The sequence below is a fragment of the Haemorhous mexicanus genome, chromosome 1 (genome assembly GCF_027477595.1).
Source record: "Haemorhous mexicanus isolate bHaeMex1 chromosome 1, bHaeMex1.pri, whole genome shotgun sequence".
In the NCBI taxonomy this organism is placed as follows: domain Eukaryota; kingdom Metazoa; phylum Chordata; class Aves; order Passeriformes; family Fringillidae; genus Haemorhous; species Haemorhous mexicanus.
In genome coordinates, this window is record NC_082341.1 from 157,133,468 (window position 1) to 157,153,438 (window position 19,971).

General features: G+C 50.7%; 4 protein-coding genes and 2 pseudogenes across 4 annotated transcripts; all 6 read right to left on the bottom strand.

Moving 5' to 3' along the window:
* Positions 1–1,196: 1,196 nt before the first annotated feature.
* Positions 1,197–2,008, bottom strand: LOC132335098 (feather beta keratin-like; annotated as a pseudogene).
* Positions 2,009–4,306: 2,298 nt separating this feature from the next.
* Positions 4,307–4,618, bottom strand: LOC132335149 (feather beta keratin-like). Its single transcript, XM_059861411.1, has one exon. The coding sequence runs from the start codon at positions 4,616–4,618 to the stop codon at positions 4,307–4,309; it is 312 nt and encodes a 103-aa protein (XP_059717394.1).
* A 2,633-nt stretch (positions 4,619–7,251) lies between these two features.
* Positions 7,252–7,563, bottom strand: LOC132335204 (feather beta keratin-like). Its single transcript, XM_059861533.1, has one exon. It carries the CDS (start codon positions 7,561–7,563, stop codon positions 7,252–7,254), a length of 312 nt encoding a protein of 103 aa, XP_059717516.1.
* A 2,501-nt stretch (positions 7,564–10,064) lies between these two features.
* On the bottom strand, positions 10,065–10,883 carry LOC132335261 (feather beta keratin-like; annotated as a pseudogene).
* A 2,494-nt stretch (positions 10,884–13,377) lies between these two features.
* On the bottom strand, positions 13,378–13,693 carry LOC132335320 (feather beta keratin-like). Its single transcript, XM_059861801.1, has one exon. It carries the CDS (start codon positions 13,684–13,686, stop codon positions 13,378–13,380), a length of 309 nt encoding a protein of 102 aa, XP_059717784.1. The 5' UTR covers positions 13,687–13,693.
* A 3,469-nt stretch (positions 13,694–17,162) lies between these two features.
* Positions 17,163–17,691, bottom strand: LOC132335387 (feather beta keratin-like). The gene has a single exon (XM_059861930.1). It carries the CDS (start codon positions 17,671–17,673, stop codon positions 17,338–17,340), a length of 336 nt encoding a protein of 111 aa, XP_059717913.1. The 5' UTR covers positions 17,674–17,691; the 3' UTR covers positions 17,163–17,337.
* Positions 17,692–19,971: the final 2,280 nt, after the last annotated feature.

Genomic DNA, 19,971 nt, shown 5'->3' on the forward strand with positions numbered 1-19,971 from the left:
TCCAGATGGAGTAAGGTCTCAATGGAAGGAGATCGAGAGTTTTATCCACGGGGCCAACCCTGATCAACCTCCTCAAAAAGGATGTGGGCAGTGGGACTGTTGTCCCCTCAGCAAGCTGGCAGCTGAATGGAGTGGCTGGTACACCACTTTGTTGTGCCACGGGTCAGAGGGAACTGGAGAGTGAGGGTTAAAGGCATCTTGTGAGCTTCTGAGAGGGGAAAACATGAAGTTCTGCATCTGGGCAGGAATGGCAATTGGCCCCAGGTCATGCTTTGGGCTGAGAGGCTGGGTAGGAGCTTTGCAGAGCAGGACCCTGTGGTGCTGGTGGAGAACAAAGGGACCACAAGGTCTCAATGAAGCCTCACTTCAAAAGGTGTCACCAGTGTTCAAGATAGGTTTAAAAAAATCCTTGGAAGAAGTCCATAGACTCAGTGAAACAATTCCAATTCAGGGCCTGAAAGATTGTTTTTGGGCTGACGTATCTTCCATAGAGGAGAAGTGGAGAAAGTTGGGACTCAGAAGACAGGGATGGCCAGGGGTGCTATCAGCGTGTGTAAATTCCTGCTGTCAGGGAAAGACGTGAAGGAGCCTGGCTGTTCCCAGCAGTGTGCATGTCCAGGACAGGAGCACAAGGGCAAAAGGGAAAAGAGATGGACTTCCTTGGGTAAAGAATGAAAGACAGAAAGAATTTGTCATTGTGTGAGTGGTCACAGAGGGGAAGAGGTGTTGGAGTCTCCGTGCTGGGTGATCTAAATCTGCCCTGTCCATGGTTCTGGGAATCCTGCTCTTGCTGACTCAGCTTGAGCAGGGGAGTTGAAGCACTTGCCCTCCAGAGTTTGTGCCTAAGTGGATGTGATATAGTTTCCCCTCTTTGCCGGAAAGGCTTGTGATTCCTGGTGGGAAGAGACTTTGTCAAGTGTGTGCTGGCATGGAGAGCCTTAACCAGAATCTTTGATGAAATGAAGAGCATGAATGTGTCAAAGCCTTTGGTGTAGAAAGTAATGGCTGTAAGTCCTGTTTTGGAAGGTCCCCCCTATACCAATATTCCGGTAGCAGTCTTGGTTGTTACTGGTTGGGACACGTAGCCAAACAAATATCTTGTCCCCTTTTCCATCTACTCCAATGGCCTTTTCATTTCTGGCTCTGTGCTGGATATGTATGTGAGGCAGAATTCAAAAAGGAGAGGAGGCATGTAATTCTTTGATGCAGCAGAAGTTTATTGAAGCAAAAGAAGGATGAGGGAAGATGAAGAAAGTGAGAAGAGCTGGTCTGATGTGCAAGGCTGGCTCACATCAGCAGAGGTGCTTTGCTTGCAGGAGCTGTTACTAGAGTTGGTGGTGTCAGGGGTGGTGCCGAGGGTCCTTAGCAGATGTAGCCGCCCCTCCTGCCATAGCAGCCCAGGCCTCCCAGGCCGTAGCCAAAGCCACCAAAGCCAAATCCACCCGAGATGGGCTGTCCCTGGGCATTGAGCTCAGTGCCCAGAGCAGCGGAGGAGGTGGATCCGACGGCGGTGTTCTGGGGGAAGGAGGTCATGATGGGTCCTGGCAGGGTGATCAGCACAGGGGAAGGGTCGATGATGACGCTGGAGTTCTGGCATTGCAGGGCACAGGGCTCATTGCAGCTGTTGGCCAGCGGGGTGGCTCCACAGGGACTGCAGCGGTTGTAGCAGGCCATGGGTGTGGTGTCGAGGGTGCCTGTAAGAGAGAGGGGGGTGAGGCAGGGTAGGGGGGTGTGGGTGCAAAGGGCAGAATGTCAGAAGAGCGATGGAGTGTTTTAGGAGTTGTGGGGCTTTGGGGAGGCGTGAGGGCTGCTGAGGCTTGAGCTAAGCCTGCTGGAAGAGAAGGGCCATGGGAGCAGAAGCAGGAGCTTCAGGAGCTTGAGTCTCACCTTGTTGTCAGCACAGGAGCAGAAGGGTTCAAGAGAAGGATGTGAGGGAGAGAGGCTCTGGGCTGGCTTTTATGCTGGTCATGGAGGGGCAGGACAGCGTTGGCCCTAGACCCTGGGGCATTTTGTGGTCTGCAGCTCTTGCCTGGCACAGCGTGCTGAGTTAGGATGTGGGTTGTGGTTTCCTTCCCACAACTCTGCCGTGTCATGTCCTGCTCTTTTGACCATGTCCATCTGAGGTTGGCAGCAGCTTTGAAGAGAGAGTTGTTATTTGGGAGCATTGGCATGGAAGTTTTGTGTCAGAGAAGCCAAAATATGCAACAAAACTTTAGAAAAATATGAGTGTCATCAGTGAGGTCATTTAGGGGCATTTGTGTGGTTTAGTTTGTGGGTGTGTTGTGAAGAGGGGCCCCATTCCACCACAGCCATGTAAGGCTGGTGTGGGCTTTGCAACTGTGCTGTGCATGCGGAGCTGCTGCTTTCATCACAGTCATTCCACGTTTAAAGTGTGAGTATTTGAGACCAAAGGCTGGTGTTGATGGCACTTGTCAAAGGGGACTGAAGAGATGAGTAATCCTTTGGAGGGGTGGGGTGTCATGTGTGAGGTCAGCCTGTGGAAGTCATGATTTTGGGTTTGTTGGTGTGTTGTGAAGAGGGGCCTCAAAATCTCAGAGTTGTGTCAATCTGGTCAGGGCTTTGCCTCTGTTTAGCTGTGAGTACATGGGCTCTTCCATTCCACTCATTCCTTTCTCTCCTTGCCTCCATCTCTCCAAGCCTGTCTATAAGTCTGGCTTCTCATGTGGGTGATCAGAAAGTGATGTTTGAGATTTATGGAGGCCTCCCTTGCTCGCTGTAGTTTTATGTTGGCCCATCCATAGCAGTCATCTTACCTGGGCCCAAGAATTTCCCACTGTTGGTTCACAGAGCCTGGCTCTTACACAAAGGAAAGGAGAGTGGTGAAGGACAAGGAGAACAAGACACACAAGGAACAGTTGAGGGAACTGGGGTTCATCACTTGGAGGGGCTGGACTCAGAGATTGTTAATGAGTGGCGCAAAATCCAGATGGAGTAAGGTCTCAATGGAAGGAGATCAAGAGTTTTATCCACGGGGCCAACCCTGATCAACCTCCTCAAAAAGGATGTGGGCAGTGGGACTGTTGTCCCCTCAGCAAGCTGGCAGCTGAATGGAGTGGCTGATACACCACTTTGTTGTGCCACGGGTCAGAGGGAACTGGAGAGTGAGGGTTAAAGGCATCTTGTGAGCTTCTGAGAGGGGAAAACGTGAAGTTCTGCATCTGGGCAGGAATGGCAATTGGCCCCAGGTCATGCTTTGGGCTGATGGGCTGGGTAGGAGCTTTGCAGAGCAGGACCCTGTGGTGCTGGTGGAGAACAAAGGGACCACGAGGTCTCAATGAAGCCTCACTTCAAATGGTGTCACCAGTGTTCAAGATAGGTTTAAAAAAATTCTTGGAAGAAGTCCATAGACTCCGTGAAACAATTCCAATTCAGGGCCTGAAAGATTGTTTGGGGCTGGAGTATCTTCCATAGAGGAGAAGTGGAGAAAGTTGGGGCTCAGAAGACAGGGATGGCCAGGGGTGCTATCAGTGTGTGTAAATTCCTGCTGTCAGGGAAAGACGTGAAGGAGTCTGGCTGTTCCCAGCAGTGTGCATGTCCAGGACCGGAGCACAAGGGCAAAAGGGAAAAGAGATGGACTTCCTTGGGTAAAGAATGAAAGACAGAAAGAATTTGTCATTGTGTGAGTGGTCACAGAGGGGAAGAGGTGTTGGAGTCTCCGTGCTGGGTGATCTAAATCTGCCCTGTCCATGGCTCTGGGAATCCTGCTCTTGCTGACTCAGCTTGAGCAGGGGAGTTGAAGCACTTGCCCTCCAGAGTTTGTGCCTAAGTGGATGTGATATAGTTTTCCCTTGTTGCCGGAAAGGCTTGTGATTCCTGGTGGGAAGAGACTTTGTCAAGTGTGTGCTGGCATGGAGAGCCTTGCCCAGAATCTTTGATGAAATGAAGAGCATGAATGTGTCAAAGCCTTTGGTGTAGAAAGTAATGGCTGTAAATCCTGTTTTGGAAGGTACCCCCTTAACCAATATTCCGGTACCAGACTTGGTTGTTACTGGTAGGGACATGGAGCCAAACAAATATCTTGTCCCCTTTTCCATCTACTCCAATGGCCTGGTTCATTTCTGGCCCTGTGCTGGCTAAGTATGTGAGGCAGTATTCAAAAAGGAGAGGAGGCATGTTAGCCTTTGATGCAACAGAAGTTTATTGAAGCAAAAGAAGGATGAGGGAAGATGGAGAAAGTGAGAAGAGCTGGTCTGATGTTCAAGGCTGGCTCCCATCAGCAGAGGTGCTTTGCTTGCAGGAGCTGTTACTAGAGTTTTGGTGGTGTCAGGGGTGGTGCCGAGGGTCCTTAGCAGATGTAGCCGCCCCTCCTGCCATAGCAGCCCAGGCCTCCCAGGCCGTAGCCAAAGCCACCAAAGCCAAATCCACCAGAGATGGGCTGTCCCTGGGCATTGAGTTCAGTGCCCAGAGCAGCGGAGGAGGTGGATCCGACGGCGGTGTTCTGGGGGAAGGAGGTCATGATGGGTCCTGGCAGGGTGATCAGCACAGGGGAAGGGTCGATGATGACGCTGGAGTTCTGGCATTGCAGGGCACAGGGCTCGTTGCAGCTGTTGGCCAGCGGGGTGGGTCCGCAGGGACTGCAGCGGTTGTGGCAGGCCATGGGTGTGGTGTCGAGGGTGCCTGTAAGAGAGAGGGGGGTGAGGCAGGGTAGGGGATGTGGGGGAGCAAAGAGCAGAATGTTAGATGAGCGATGGAGTTTGTGAGGAGTTGTGGGGCTCGGAGGAGGCATGAGTGCTGCTGAGGCTTGGGCTAAGCGTGCTGTAAGAGAAGGGCCATGGGAGCAGAAGCAGGAGCTTCAGGAGCTTGAGTCTCACCTTGTGGTCAGCACAGGAGCCAGAAGGGTTCAAGAGAAGGATGTGAGGGAGAGAGGCTCTCTGCCGGCTTTTATGCTGGTCGTGGAGGGGCGGGACAGCGTTGGCCCTAGACCCTGGGGCATTTTGTGGTCTGCAGCTCTTGCCTGGCACAGCATGCTGAGTCTGGATGTGGGTTGTGGTTTCCTTCCCACAACTCTGCCATGTCATGTCCTGCTCTTTTGACCATGTTTATCTGAGCTTGGCAGTAGCATGAAAGTGAGTGTTTTTATTTGGGAGCATTGGCATGGAAGTTTTGTGTCAGAGAAGCCAAAATATGCAACAAAGCCCTAAGAGAAATATGAGTGTCATCTGTGAGGTCATTTAGTGGTAGTTGTGTGTTTGAGTTTGTGGGTGTGCCATGGAAAGGGGCTCCATTCCAACACAGCCATGTCAGTATGATCTGGGCTTTGCAGCTGTGCTGTGCATGAGGAGCTGCCCCTTCCATCACAGTCATTCCTCCTTTAAAGAGTGATTATTTGAGAGCAAAGGCTGCTGACATGGCACTTGTCAAAGGGGACTGAAGAGATGAGTAATCCTTTGGAGAGCTGGGGTGTCGTGCGTGAGGTCAGCCTTTGGAACTCATGGTTTTGGGTTTGTGGGTGGGTTGTGAGTTGGGGTCTGAAACTATTGCAGGTTTGTCACTGTGGTCTGGGCTTTGCCTCTGTTTAGCTGTGAGTGCCTGGACTCTTCCCTTTCATTCACTCCTTCCTCTTCTTGCCTCCATATCTCAAAGGCTGTCTATATGCATGGATTCTCATATGGGTGATCAGAAAGTGATTTCTGTGATGTAGTGAGGCCTCCCATGCTCACTGGAGTTTTGTGTTGGCCCATCCTTAGTGGTCATCTTTGCTGGGCCCAGGAAGGTCCCACTGTGGTTTCATAGAGCTGGGCTCTAACAGAAAGGGAAGGAAAGTGGTGAAGGATAAGGAGAGCAAGGCACACGAGGTCCAGGCGAAGGAACTGAGGATGTTCAGTTGCAGGGGCTGGGCTCAGAGGTTTTTAATCAGTGGCCCAAAACCCAGATGGAATAAGGTCTCAAGGGAAGTAGGTCAAGAGTTGTATCCATGAGTCCAATCCTGTTCAACCTTCACAAAAAGGATGTGGGCAGTGGGACTGTTTTCCCCGCAGCAAGCTGGCAGCTGAATGGAGTGGGTAAGGCACCACTTGGTTGTGCCACTCGTCAGAGGGAACTGGAGACTGAGGGTTAAAGGCATCTCCTGAGGTTCAGGCTGCGAAAATGGGAAGTTCGGCTATTGGATATTAATGGCAATGGGCCCCAGGTCATGCTTTGAGTTGAGAGGCTGGGTAGGAGCTTTGCAGAGCAGGACCCTGTGGCACTGGTGGAGACGAAAGATACCACAAGGTCTCAGTCAAGCCTCAGTTGAGAAAGGTGTCACCAGTGTTGAAGTCTGACTCAACGGATGTCACCAGTGTTCAGACAGGTTTCAGAAAATTCTTGGAAGAAATCCATAGACTCAAGGAAGCAATTCCAATTCAGAGCCAGAAAGATTCTTAAGGGCCTGGAGGATCTTTCATAGAGGAGCGGCTGAGAAAGCTGGTGCTCCCAGTAGATAGGCATGGACAGGGGTGCTATCAGTGTGTGCAAATTCCTGCTGTCAGGGAAAGACATGAAGGAGCCTGGCTGTTCTCAGCAATGTGCATGTCCTGGACAGAGGCACAAGGGCAAAAGGGAAAAGCGATGGAATTTCTTTGGTAAAGAAGGAACGAATTTTTCAAAATGAGTGTGGTCACAGAGGGGAAGAGGTGGTGGAGTGTCTGTGCTGGGTGATCTCAATCTGCCCTGTCCATGGTGCTGTGAATCCTTCTCTTGCTGACTCAGCTGGAGCAGGGGAGTTGAAGCACTTGAGCTCCAGCATTTGTGCCTAAGTGGATGTGATATAGTTTCCACACTGTGCTGAAAGCCTGGAGATTCCTATTGGGAAGAGAGTTTGTCAAGTGTATGCTGGCATGGAGAGACTTATCTCGAGTCGTTGATGAACTGGGAGCATTGATGTGTCAAAGCCTTTGGTGTAGAAGGTGATGGCTTTGTGTCATGTTTTCCAATTTTCCTGTACAGGCCTTGTTGTTACTAGTAGGGACATGTGGCCAAAAAAATATGTGCTGTTTTCCATCTACTCTAATGGCCTGTTTATTTCTGGCACTGTTCTGGGTAAGTATGTGAGGCAGTATTCAAAAAGGAGAGGAGGCATGTAAAGCTTTGATGCAGCAGAAGTTTATTGAGGCAAAGGAAGGATGAGGGAAGATGAAGAAAGTGAGAAGAGCTGGTCTGATGTGCGAGGCTGGCTCCCATCACCCAGGGTGCTTTGCTTGCAGGATCTGTTGCCAGAGCTGGAGGTGTCAGGGGTGGTGCTGAGGGTCCTTAGCAGATGTAGCCGCCCCTCCTGCCATAGCAGCCCAAGCCTCCCAGGCCGTAGCCAAGGCCACCAAAGCCAAATCCACCAGAGATGGGCTGTCCCTGGGCATTGAGTTCAGTGCCCAGAGCAGCGGAGGAGGTGGATCCGACGGCGGTGTTCTGGGGGAAGGAGGTCATGATGGGTCCTGGCAGGGTGATCAGCACAGGGGAAGGGTCGATGATGACGCGGGAATCCTGGCATTGCAGGGCACAGGGCTCGTTGCAGCTGTTGGCCAGTGGGGTGGGTCCGCAGGGACTGCAGCGGTTGTAGCAGGCCATGGGTGGTGTGGAGGGTGCCTGAAAGAGAGGGGGCTGAGGCAGGGCAGGGGTGTGGAGTGCGAGGAGTGGTGTGTAAGGAGGGCAAGGGAGGTAAGAGAGTGTGGAGGGTGTTGTGGGTGTCTGTGGAGGCATGAGGGTAGCTGTGGCTGGGGGTAAAGCCGGCTGGATGAGGGCCATGGGGAAGGAGGGAGCGTCAGCAGCTTGAGGCTCACCTTGTTGTCGGCCCTGGAGAAGAAAGCGTCAGGAGTATGTGAGGGATAGAGGCACTGGGCTGGCTTTTATGCTGGTCCTGGATGGGTGAGGTAACCCTGCCTTTGTCCCTGGGGTTTTTTGGAGTCTGCATGTCTTGCCTTGCCCATCCTGTGGAGTCGTGAGGCGGGGAGTATTTTCCTTCCCAGACTCTGCAACGCCATATCCTACTCTTGATTTTGTGTCCATCTGTCCTTTGCCCTCACTTTATTGAGTGAGTTTACGAGACCAAAATTTGGTGGTGATGATGTATTTCAGAAAAGGCTGTAGTCATGACCAAAGCTTTGGACAGTGGCGTGTCATCTGTGAAGTCACTGTGTGCTTTGCTTTGTTGGTGTCTTGTGAGGACGTGCATCATTGCCAACACAGCCACATCAGGCTGTTCTGGGCTTTGCAGCTCTTTTGGGAGTCAGGGCTCTCCCCTTCCATTCCATTCTCTCCCTCCCTACCATGTTTCCACTGTCCATAGGCCAAAATTTTTCCACTGGAAATGGGCAGGCTATCCCATGTAGGTGTTTAGGGAACCCTCCCATGCTCCCCAAAGTCTTCTGTTGGTTCATCATAGCTGGTGAAAGATAAGAAGAACAAGACACGAGGAGCCCTTGAAGGAACTGGAGATGTTAATTTTCAGAAAAAGAGAGTAACCTTGTTACTCTCTAGAGGCACCTGAATGGAAATCCTAACATCAGTTTTGCCTGTTGCAGCTGGTCAAATGATGGGAAGGTGGGTTGTGTTTTCCTTCCAGCAGCTGTACAACTCCATGTCCTGCCCTTGAGTCCACATCCATCTGACCTAGGCAGCAGTTTTGAAGTGGGAGTTGGTATTTGGGAAGATTTGCTTGGAAGGTGTGTTTCAGGGAAACCAGAATGTCCAAGAATACCTAGGAATAGTGTGGGTGTCAGTAGTGAGGTCATTTTGTGGCACCTGTGTGGTTTAGTTTGTGGGTGTGTTGTGAAGAGGAGCCCTCTTCACCCTGCCAGGCTGCTCTGGCCTTTGCAGCTGTGCTGGGCATTAGCACCTGCCCCATTGCAGTGCATTTACTCCCCCTGATTTGCTAGGGGCTTTCCAGGGACCTTGTTCCTGCAGACAAGGATGGGACAATTTTGTAATTCTGTGAAGCACTGCCAAGAGCAGGTCAGACAAGAAGCTAATGAGGAGAAGTTAGGAATAATTTTGGGGGGCAAAATCAAAAATTAGCGACCTCTGTGTTAGCTACAGAGAAGAGCAGCTAACTGGGGAATATGAGAGAGACATGGCTGGTTTTAACCTCCATTTTTCACCTGGGATATTCACTGAGTCTCTTATGGCATCACGCCAGGCAATCCCAGAATGGACAGGTTGTGTAAAGCGTCAGTGAAGTGGACTGATAGATTTTTCTCATTTATAACATTCTGGGCAAGATCAGAAGTCCAGGTGAAGTCAAGTCTCCAGGGAAGTAGTTCAAGAGTTGTATCCATAGAGCCAACACTTTTCAACATCCTCAACATTTAGGTGGGTTGGTATGGGCACTTCTGGGCTCCCCAGCAGAAGAACCCCATGGACTTACTGAAACAAAACCAGTGCAAGGCCACCAAGACAATCTAAGGGCCCTTTGACAGAGGATTGAGATACCTGGGGCTCCCAGGAGACAAGGATGGACTGGGGAGGGTCATCAGTGTGTGCAAATCCCTAGTGGCAGGGAATGAAGTCGAGGGAGGCTGGCTGATCTCCGCAGTGCTGCCATGAAGGAAAAGAGGGCAAGGGCAGAAATGAAAACAGATTGAATTTCCTTGGCAAAGAATGAACTATTCATTGTGAAAGTAGTCAGAGAGGGGAAGAGGCAGTGGAGTGTCTGTCATTGGCGATCCAATCCTGACCTGTCCATAGTTCTGGAAATGCTGCTCTAGCATGGACAGGAGGGTTCCCCAGGGTCCCTGTCCAAGTGGGTGATGTTGTTTTTCTGTTTGTGGTGAGTGTTTGAGAATCCAGATGGGAAGAGAATTTGTCAAGAATGTTCTGGCATGGAGTGGCTTTGCCAGAGCCATGCATGGGAGAGCATGGATGTGTCAAAGCCTTTGGTGTTATCAGGTGATGAGGTTGTATCTCATGTACTGGAAATTTGTCTCCCTCCTCCCTTACATCCCTTGTCAGTCTTGGGAGGTACAGGTGGTGACAGACTTGCTAAGAAAGATGTTTTGCCCCTTTTCCATCTACCCAATGATCTGTTCACTCATGCTGACTAAGGATTCAAACACAAAAGGAGGCATCACAGGTTTTGATGCAACAGAACTTTATTGAGGGAATAAAAATGAAGAGAAAGGAGAAAGAGATTGAAAGGAGCAGGTTGGCAGAGTAGGGAGGGCAAACACCAGCCACGGTGCTTTGCTTGCAGGAGCTATTGCCACAGCACCAAGGTGGTGTTGTCAGGGGTGGTGCTGAGGGCCCTTAGCAGATGTAGCCGCCCCTTCTGCCATAGCAGCCCAGGCCTCCCAGGCCGTAGCCAAGGCCACCAAAGCCAAATCCACCAGAGATGGGCTGTCCCTGGGCATTGAGCTCAGTGCCCAGAGCAGCGGAGGAGGTGGATCCGACGGCGGTGTTCTGGGGGAAGGAGGTCATGATGGGTCCTGGCAGGGTGATCAGCACAGGGGAAGGGTCGATGATGACGCTGGAGTTCTGGCATTGCAGGGCACAGGGCTCGTTGCAGCTGTTGGCCAGCGGGGTGGGTCCACAGGGACTGCAGCTGTTGTAGCAGGCCATGGGTGTGGTGTGGAGGGTCCCTGGCAGAGAAGGCAGTGTGGCAGGTCAGGGTTGGTGGAGTGCGAGGGGTGGTGTGTAAGGAGGGTAAGGGAAGCAAGAGAGTGTGGAGAGTGTTGTGGGTCTTTGGGGAGGCGTGAGGATTGCCTGGCTGGGGATAGAGCCTGCTGGAAGAGCAGGCCCCTGGGGAAGGAGGCAGGGGCAGGGGCTTGAGGCTTACCTGGTTGTTGGCACTGGAGCAGAAGTTGTCAGAAGTGTGTGAGGGAGAGAGGCTCTGGGCCAGCTTTTATGCTGGTTCTGGAGGGGCGGGACAGCCTTCTCCCATGGCCTTGAGGCATTTTGCAGGCAGCAGCTTTTGCCTGGCCCAGCCTGGTGAGTCATGAGGTGGGGAATGTTTTCCTTCCCCCAACTCTGCAAAGTCATTCCTGCTCTTGGGTCTGTGTTCATCTGACATTGGCGGCAGCTTTAAAGTGACAGTTTTTATTTTGGGAGGGCTGTGCATTTCAGATGTGTGTCCAAGAATGAAGAATTGATGTCAGTAACTTAGAGGTGTCATTATAGTCTCTACCCTATTGCTCTTGTGTGGTTTGGTTTGTGGGTGTGTTGTGAAAGGGCCCCCATTTCATTACAGCCCTGTCTGGATGGTCTGGTCTTTGCAGCTGTGCCATGAGTGAGGAACTGACCTTTCCATCACAGTCATTCTTCCTCACATCACCACCTGGTCACCAAACCTGTCTTTTGGACTTGCCTTTCTCCTTGGTTCTGCTCTGACTTTGCCACCCTGCTGTTACAATGATTCTTCTGTGGCGGGACACACTCTAGACACAGCTGCTGAGGGATCTGGAGAACAAGATTTTGAGTAGCAGTTTTAGGATCTGCAGGTTTTTAGATGCAGACCAGGCAGCCAAATAAGAAATTATCTCTCTTTCTTCAGCTGTCTGAAATGACTATTTTGTAAGAGTATTATTGCTCTTCCCTTTTAGCAAGTGATGGGACAAGTGGAAATGGCCTCAAGTTACTAAATCTGGAGTTGACAAAGGTCATGGGCAGCTTTGTTGAGCTGTCCTTACTTGAGCAGGTTGGGTTGCACTCCATGATCTCCTACACAAACAGAGAGTGATGGGACAAGGGGAAATGTCTTCCCACTGCCAGAGGATAGAGTTAGATGGGATATTGTAAAAGAAATTCTTCCCTCTGTGGGTGATGAGGGCCTGGCACAGGTCACCCAGAGAAGCTGTGACTGCCCCAACCCTTGTAATGATCAAGGCCAGGCCAGGGCTTTGAGCAGCCTGGGATAGTGGAAGGTGCCTTTGTCCACTGCAGGGGTTTGGACAAGAGAATCTTCAAGGTCCTTTCCAAGAAAAACCATTCTACAATGAGTCTTTGGTCACCTGCAAGAGGTTCCTAGAGCACTAATGATTCCCTTTACTGTGATTCTGCTTCCTGGGATGGGCACAGCGGCCGGCTGAGGGAGAAAGTTCCTTACCAGGAAGAAAAATTCAATCCCCTCTAATCCAGTGAGGATGGTCAGTGACAGAATTGTGTGTGGTACTGAATGGATCCATCTAAGGGCTCTGAGGGAGCTGGTGAAAATGCTCCCAAGGCACTTGCTATCTTTTGCCAGCACTCCTGGTTAACTGGAGAGGTGCCAGTTGACGTAGGCTTGAAAATGGGACTCTTCCCAAGAAGAAGGGCCAGAGAAAGGGTCTGGGCAACTCCAGGCCTGTCAGTCTGAGCCCGGTGCTGCAGAAGCTGCTGGAGCAGGTCATCTTGAGAGAATTTAATGGCTCCTGCAGGACCACCAGGTGATCACGCCCAGCCAACTTGACTTTAGCAAAATCAGGTCGTGCTTGACCAACCTCACCACCTGAGGTGGCAATGTGACCTCCTTAGTAAGTGAAGAAAATGGTGTGGATGATTTTTTTCTTGGAATTTAGTAAAGACTTAAATCTCCAGGCTACGGAAGGAGTGACTAGGAAGCTGCCAGTGGGAAAAGGATCTGGGGGTACTGGTTGACAGTAGCTGAACATGGTCCAATGTGTTCCCAGGTGGTCATGAAAACCAGTGGTGTCCTGGCTTGTATTACCTATAGTGGGGTCAGCAGTTCTGCTGATGTGACTGTCCCACTGTATTGGGTGCTGGTGAGGCCACCCCCTGAATCTGAGTTAGTTTTAGGCCCCTCACAGCAAGAAAGACATTGAGGTGCTTGGGGATGTCCAAAGAAGAGCAAGGATGTTGGTGAAGAATCTATAGAACCATTTCTGTGAGGGACAGCTGAGGGAAGGATGGTTGCTTTGTCTGGGGATCAGGCTAGCTTGAACTAATGGATTTCCCCAGGTTCCTTGTGCAGTCCTGGATTCCAGTTCTGGAATGTTCAGAGAAGAGCTGGGGGAGGAAGCGTTGGACAAATGTGTGCTGCCATCGGGAGATTGTGCTGGGGATATGGGCACAAGTGCATTGGTGTGTCCAAGGCTTTGGGAAAAGGAAGGGCCTGTGCTGCATTCTGGAAGCTCAGTGGATGGGTCTGCTGTTGACAAACATCCCAGGAGAGGTCTTGTGGCCCATTTTCCACACACACCAATGGCCAGCTGACCCTTAATTTTGCGCTAGGTGAAGTTACAAGAGCCATGGTAGAACAAAGGAGGAAGAGACATCTGAGGCTATATTCCAGGAAAACTTTATTGAGGCAAAAGAATTACAAGGCGGGAGAAAGAAGTGGGAAGGGAGGTGGCGTGAAATGCCATAAGGGTGACCATCAGCCAAGGTGCTTTTCTTGCAGGAGCTATTGCCACAGCACCAAGGTGGTGTTGTCAGGGGTGGTGCTGAGGGCCCTTAGCAGATGTAGCCGCCCCTCCTGCCATAGCAGCCCAGGCCTCCCAGGCCGTAGCCAAGGCCAAAGCCAAATCCACCAGAGATGGGCTGTCCCTGGGCATTGAGTTCAGTGCCCAGAGCAGCGGAGGAGGTGGATCCAACAGCGGTGTTCTGGGGGAAGGAGGTCATGATGGGTCCTGGCAGGGTGACCAGCACAGGGGAAGGGTTGATGATGACGCTGGAGTTCTGGCATTGCAGGGCACAGGGCTCGTTGCAGCTGTTGGCCAGCGGGGTGGGTCCGCAGGGACGGCAGAGGCTGTTGCAGGCCATGGGTGTGGTGTGGAGGGTGCCTGGAAGAGAGAGGGGGGTGAGGCAGGACAGGGGTGTGGGGGTGTGAGGGGCAGCGATGCCAGAGGGTGAGGGAGTGTGGAGGCTGTTTTGGGGCTGTGGGGAGGCGTGAGGGCTGCTGAGGCTGGGGCTGAGCGTGCTGGAAGAGAGGAGCCAGGGGGACAGCAGGGTCAGGGGCTTGAGGCTCACCTGGTTGTTGGCAGGAGGAGAAGGTGTGAGGAGAAGTGTATGAGGGAGTGAGGCTCTGGGCCGGCTTTTATGCTGGTTGTGGAGGGGCAGGACAGCCTTGTCCTGTGGCCTTGAGGCATTTTTTAGGCAGCAGCTTTGTCTGGACATGCCTGGTGAGTCCTGTGGTGGAGAGTGTTTTCCTTTATGCAATTCTGCATTTCCATGTCCTGCTTTTGATGCTGTGTCCATCTGACCTTGGCGGCAGCTTTAGAGCGAGAGTTGGTGTTTGGAAGGATGTGATTGTTCAGCGTGTATCAGGGAGGGTTGAATAAACAATTAGAGCCCAGGAGAAATGCGATGTCATCAGTGAGGTCATTTTGTGGCACTTGTGTGCTGTGGTTTGCCGTTGCCTTGTCAAGACTGGACTCATCCTTTTCTGGCTTGAATGAGTTCAAGAGAAAGAAACTGGAAAACCAGGTACTGGTCAGGATGGATTTGCTTCATTGTTATGGTCCATTTGGATTTCAGAAAATTATATGACAACAAATTCTTTCATTTTAAGTGCAGATCTTAACATCATTAAGAAATCAAAAAAAAAAACCCCCATTAATCAGTGGTTTCTGGTCCTTTTTTTATCATGGCTGGTCTGTGACTCCAGTTCTGTTATTATGCATTCAAGCTGCAAGGTTTCATATCTTACATCCCTTAAGTCTTAATATTGTGTTCCTGTGATATATTAATAATTACTGCCTGATGGTCAGCATGCTCCTCTTTCCTTCTTTGTCATGGTATGGGCATTTCTTCATTAAATTCTGTGATTCCATGTCATTCTCTTGAGGTCTTGTCCATCAAACCTTGACAGCAGCTTTTAAGCACAAGCTGGTATTTGAGAGGGTTTGCATGGAAGATGGTGTTAGGCTGGGCTCAATAAACAGCCGAAATTTAGGAGAGTGTGGTGTCACCAGTGAAATGACCCCATGACACTCTTGAGCTGTGGTTTGTGGATGTGCTGTGATGAGGAGCCCCATTCCCTCCCAGCCCTGTCTCACTGCTCTGGGATTTGCAGATGTCTTGAAGGTGTTGCCCCTTCCCTCAAATTCTATTGCTCCCCAGCTTGATCCCACCTGCCTAAGCCTGACACTAGACCTGACTTTTCCTGTTCACTCTACTCTGTGAACATCTTGGTGCCCCTCTTGCTTTTAAGCTTTTGCTATCCAGGGTGATTTAGTTCCCAACTTGGGCTGAGTGCAAAGGGCTCAGACCACTTGTGGTTGTCAGAAAGAGGATTGGGAAGTCACCCAGGGTTGTTGCAGGTGAGCATTTCATGATCTTTGACAACCAGGCAAATCCAGGTTGTGTCAGGGCCTAAGAAAAGTCTGAAGGGCTGGACCCAGAGGCTTGTGGTCAGTGTCCCAAAGCCCAGATGGCAGCAAGCCCCCAGTGCTCTAGGCCAGGAGTTGGATCCATTGGGGCAACCCTGAAAATCTGGCGCTGAAGCCCAGCAAGGGCTTTGCCAAGGGCTGTTTGTTGGTAGGAGTCATCCCTGATAGGAAGGAATGTATGAATATTGAAATAAACAGGGCAGGAGATCTTTCTTCTTTTTTGATGCCTTTATTAAAAGTGATCAGCTCAAGGCTGGGAGGCCCGATGCATACGCGGTTTTGCCGTAGCAGCTCCCTGGAGTGACTCGGAGGAGGAGGCAAATGCAGCTTTGTCCACCAGGGAGCAGAGCTGGGGGTCTGTCCTCACGAGAGCAGGCGGGGGTATGCACTCCCCCAGATCCCGACTTCAGTTTGCAGTCTCACGTCCTGGCTCCAACCAACATCTTCTGAAGTTGTGGTGAGGAGCTATTAAGGTTTTCAGAGTCTCTGCTGGCTCCAGACTTCACCCCTAGAGTCTAGACACTATTTTGATCCCTAAAATCTATACTGGCTCACTGGTTTAGGGGTTTATTAATTGCGTTTGGAGTGGGGTCTTGCTCCATTGCATCTTGGCTCTAAACTTATTTTGCATACCAACTCCTGGTTCCCTCCCCTCCACCATCTGGGGGGGAGGATGCCATCCTCCCACCTGGCTGTAAGCAGGGTGATGCTGATACAATAGTGACTTCTCAACCATAGAAGGCTAACAACCTGATACTTAACAGGTGATTACAACATGCAGCCAACAAAAGCACTCCTCTAGAACTGGTTAAACTTGTAATTCTACAACCTTTACCAAAAAAAATGGGTAACCCTTTTTTTGTTCATAACAAGTATCAAAGGTAAGAATAGTTTTCTTCTGAGAAATTGCCCCTGTGTTTCTGGGTAGGAAAAGTAGAGCAGGAGGTGTCCCTGTATCTTTGTGGGAAAAGGGTCCCCAAGTCTTCAGGTCCAGATTGGGAACAGTGTTGTGATGAAGCAGGGAGAGGTGACTCTTGGTGTCTCCTCAGCACTGGTGAGGTCCCATGTGAGGTGTTCTGAGCAGTTCTGGGCTTTCCACATGTAAATGAAGTAGATTTAGTGAATTGACACCAGTTCAGGGCCAAAAAGATTCTAAAGGGCCTGGAGGATCTTTCCCAGAGGAGAGGCTGTGAGAGGTGGGACTGACTCCCAGGGGACAAGGCTGACAGGGGGTTGTCATCAGTGTGCGCAAATTCCTGATTGCAGAGAATGAAGTTGAGGGAGCCCGGCTGTTCTTAGCAGTGCAGACGTGCAGGACAAGAGGGCCAGGGCACAAGTGAAAAAATGTGGAATTCCCTGGAAAAGGCAGACAAGCCTTTTTCAAGACGAGGTTTGTCTCAGAGTAAAAGAGGTGGTGGAGCATCTGTTCTGGGAGAGCCAGCTCTGAACTGTCCAAGGTTCTGGAAATCCGGGTCTTTCTGACTACGATCAAGCAGAAGAGAATGAAGCAATTGTGGTCCAGAATTCCTGCCTAGTTGGATGATGTTGTTCCTATTTTTAGGGGGAGGGTTAGGGAGTCCTGCTGGGAAGAGAGTTTGTCAAGTGTGTACTGGCCCAGAGAGACCTGAAGAGAGAGCCATGAGCAAGAGAGATTTGTTCTGTCAAAGCCTTTGGTGTAGTAGGTGATGGGTTTATGTCTCCCCTCAATCCCCGGTTCCCATACCAGTCTTGATTGTTACTTGTCATTATGTATTTTCTAAGAAAGGTTGGAGATCTTTTTCCATTCAGTCCAATAGTCTGTTTATTCCTGGCACTGTGTTGGGTAAGGAGGTGTTACCACTGGAATTCATAAAGATGAGGAGACATGTCAGGCTTTGATGCAGGTAATCTTTACTAAGGCAAAAAAAAACAAAAAAAAAAAAAAAAAAAAAAAAAAAGAAAAAATAAGGAAGAGACAGAAGAAAGTATTTAAAAGGATCTGATCTGAGGTAGGAGTAGAGCAACCATCAGCCAAGGTGCTTTTCTTGCAGAAGCTGTTGCCAGAGCCCAGAGCTGGTGGTGTCAGGACTGGGGATGAGGGCCCTTAGCAGATGTAGCCACCCCTCCTGCCATAGCAGCCCAGGCCTCCCAGCCCATAGCCAAATCCACGGCCATAGCCAAGGCCATAGCCAAAGCCACCAAATCCACCAGAGATGGGCTGTCCCTGGGCATTGAGCTCAGTGCCCAGAGCAGCCGAGGAGGTGGATCCGACGGCGGTGTTCTGGGGGAAGGAGGTCATGATGGGTCCTGGCAGGGTGATCAGCACAGGGGAAGGGTTGATGATGACGCGGGAATCCTGGCATTGCAGGGCACAGGGCTCGTTGCAGCTGTTGGCCAGCGGGGTGGGTCCGCAGGGACGGCAGAGGCTGTTGCAGGCCATGGGTGTGGTGTGGAGGGTGCCTGGAAGAGAGAGGGGTGAGGCAGGGCGGGGGTGTGGGGGTGTGAGGGGCAGCGATGCCAGAGGGTGAGGGAGTATGGAGGCTGTTGTGGGGCTGTGGGGAGGTGTGAGGGCTTTTGAGGCTGGGGCTGAGCATGCTGGAAGAGAGGGGCGAGAGGTGCAGGAGCAGGAGGGTCAGGGGTTTGAAGCTCACCTGGTTGTCAGCAGGGGCAGGAGGAGAAGGTTTCAGGAGAAGTGTGTGAGGGAGAGAGGCTCAGGGCCAGCTTTTATGCTGGTCCTGGAGGGGCGGGACAGCCTTCTCCCATGGCCCTGGGGCATTTTTTAGTCAGCAGCTCTTAGCTGTCCCAGTCTGCTGAGTCATGAGGTGCAGAGTGTTTTTATTCCCACAGCTCTGCAATTCCATATCCAACTTTGAGTCAGTATCCATCTGACCTTGACAGCAGCTTTCATTTAGGAGTTGGTATTTGGAAGTATTCATTTATTGATGTTTGTAAGGGAGGGGTGAATAAACAGCCATAGCCCTGGAGAACGACAATGTCATCAGTGAGGTCATTTTGTGGCATTTTTGTGCTGTGCTTTGTCGGGGCCTTGTGAAGGCTGGGACTCTGTTTTGTGCCACTGGATGTCCAGCAGTCGTTGTGTTGCACCCAGGAATGTTGAGGAAGCTGCTGATGTCCTGGGGAGGTCACTGTGTTATAGCTTGGAAAGGTCACAGTGCCTGGGAGTGCCTGAAGGATTAAAGAGAGGTGTTCTGTCTTGAATAAAATGAAGAGAGAACATCTGGAAAAGGAGAGGTTGTTTAGACTGAGCTTGTTCCAGTGTTATGGCCCTTTTGAAATCCTCAACTGTACATGATAACGTACTCTGTCATTTAAATTGTATTCCTTGACCTCATTAAGAAACCCATTAAACAAACAAGAAACGATTGCCCAGGCAAGTCTGTGACATCAATTGTCTTATTCCACATTAAGGTCATATGGTTTCATAACTTGTACCCTTTAAGGCTTAACATTGTGTTCCCGTGAGCAAAACCCAATAATTACTAGCTCTGGTCAGCAACATCATCTTTCTTTCCCTGTCGTGGTGCAGGTGTTTGTTTTTGGAATTCTGTTATTCCATGTCCTTCTCTTGAGTCTGTGTCCATCTGACCTTGGCGGCAGCTTTTAAATGTGATTATTAGAGGTTAAAGACTGGTGTTGATGGTGCATGTCAGGGTGGGGTGAAGACATTACCGAAGCTTGGGAGAGGTGGTGTGTCATCACTGATGTCACCCTGTGATACTGGTGTGCTGTGGTTTTTGTGTGTGTTGTGAAGAGGGGCCCCATTCCCTGCCAGCCATGTCAGGCTGGTCTGGGCTTTGCAGGTGTTCTGGGGCTGAGGGGCTGCTCCTTCCAGTGCATTCCTACCTGCCTTGGCTCTATGTCTCCTGCCCGGTCTATATGCCAGGCCTTTCTTGATGGAAATGGGAAAGCAGTTCCTGAGATTTATGAAGGTCACCCAAGCTCCCCAAAGTCCAGTGCTGGTTGATCCACAGCAGTCGTCTCAGCTGGGCTCAGCGAGGTCACATTGTGGGGTCACAGTGCTGGGTTCTAACTGACACATTGAAAAGGAAAACAGCTGAAGGATAAGGAGAACAAGACATGTGAGGAGAAGTTGAATGAACCGGGGATGTTCAATTTTCAGAAGAAGAGGATTGACCTTATTGCTCTCTGAAATTGTCTGAATGGAAATTTTTTAACACCAGTCTTGTCTCCCTTTCACCAAGCTGTGGAGAAAAGGGAATGAACTTCAGTTTTCCCAGTGGAGGTTTAGTTTCCAATTAGGGAAATTTAATTCATGAAAATGCAGGACAACCAACATACTGAAAGGGCTGGAGAATCTGTCATAGAAGAGAGGCTGGGAGAGCTGGGACTCCCAGGAGACAAGGATGGACAGTGGGGTGTCATCAATGTATGAAAATGCCAGATGGCAGGAAATGAAGCTGAGGGAGTCCATTTATACATAGCAGTGCAATCATGCAGGAGAAGAGGCCAAGGACACAAGTGAAACCAGATGGAATTCCATGGGCAAAGAAGGAAAGAATTTTTCAATGTGAGGGTGGACAGAGAGCGGAAGACACGGTGGAGTCTCTGTCCTGGAAGAGGGAAATCTGAACTGTGCATGGTCCTGGAAATCCCGCACTTTTTAGTCTTTCTTGAGCTGAGGGGAATGAAGCACTTGCATCCCAGAGTTCCTGCCCAAGTGGATGATTTTGTGACTGCTGAGAGGGTTCAAGAGTTC

What these genes read in the sequence shown, in the direction of transcription:
- LOC132335149 (XM_059861411.1), bottom strand. Translation starts at nt 4,618, where the DNA reads ATGGCCTGCCACAACCGCTGCAGTCCCTGCGGACCCACCCCGCTGGCC.
- LOC132335204 (XM_059861533.1), bottom strand. Translation starts at nt 7,563, where the DNA reads ATGGCCTGCTACAACCGCTGCAGTCCCTGCGGACCCACCCCACTGGCC.
- LOC132335320 (XM_059861801.1), bottom strand. Translation starts at nt 13,686, where the DNA reads ATGGCCTGCAACAGCCTCTGCCGTCCCTGCGGACCCACCCCGCTGGCC.
- LOC132335387 (XM_059861930.1), bottom strand. Translation starts at nt 17,673, where the DNA reads ATGGCCTGCAACAGCCTCTGCCGTCCCTGCGGACCCACCCCGCTGGCC.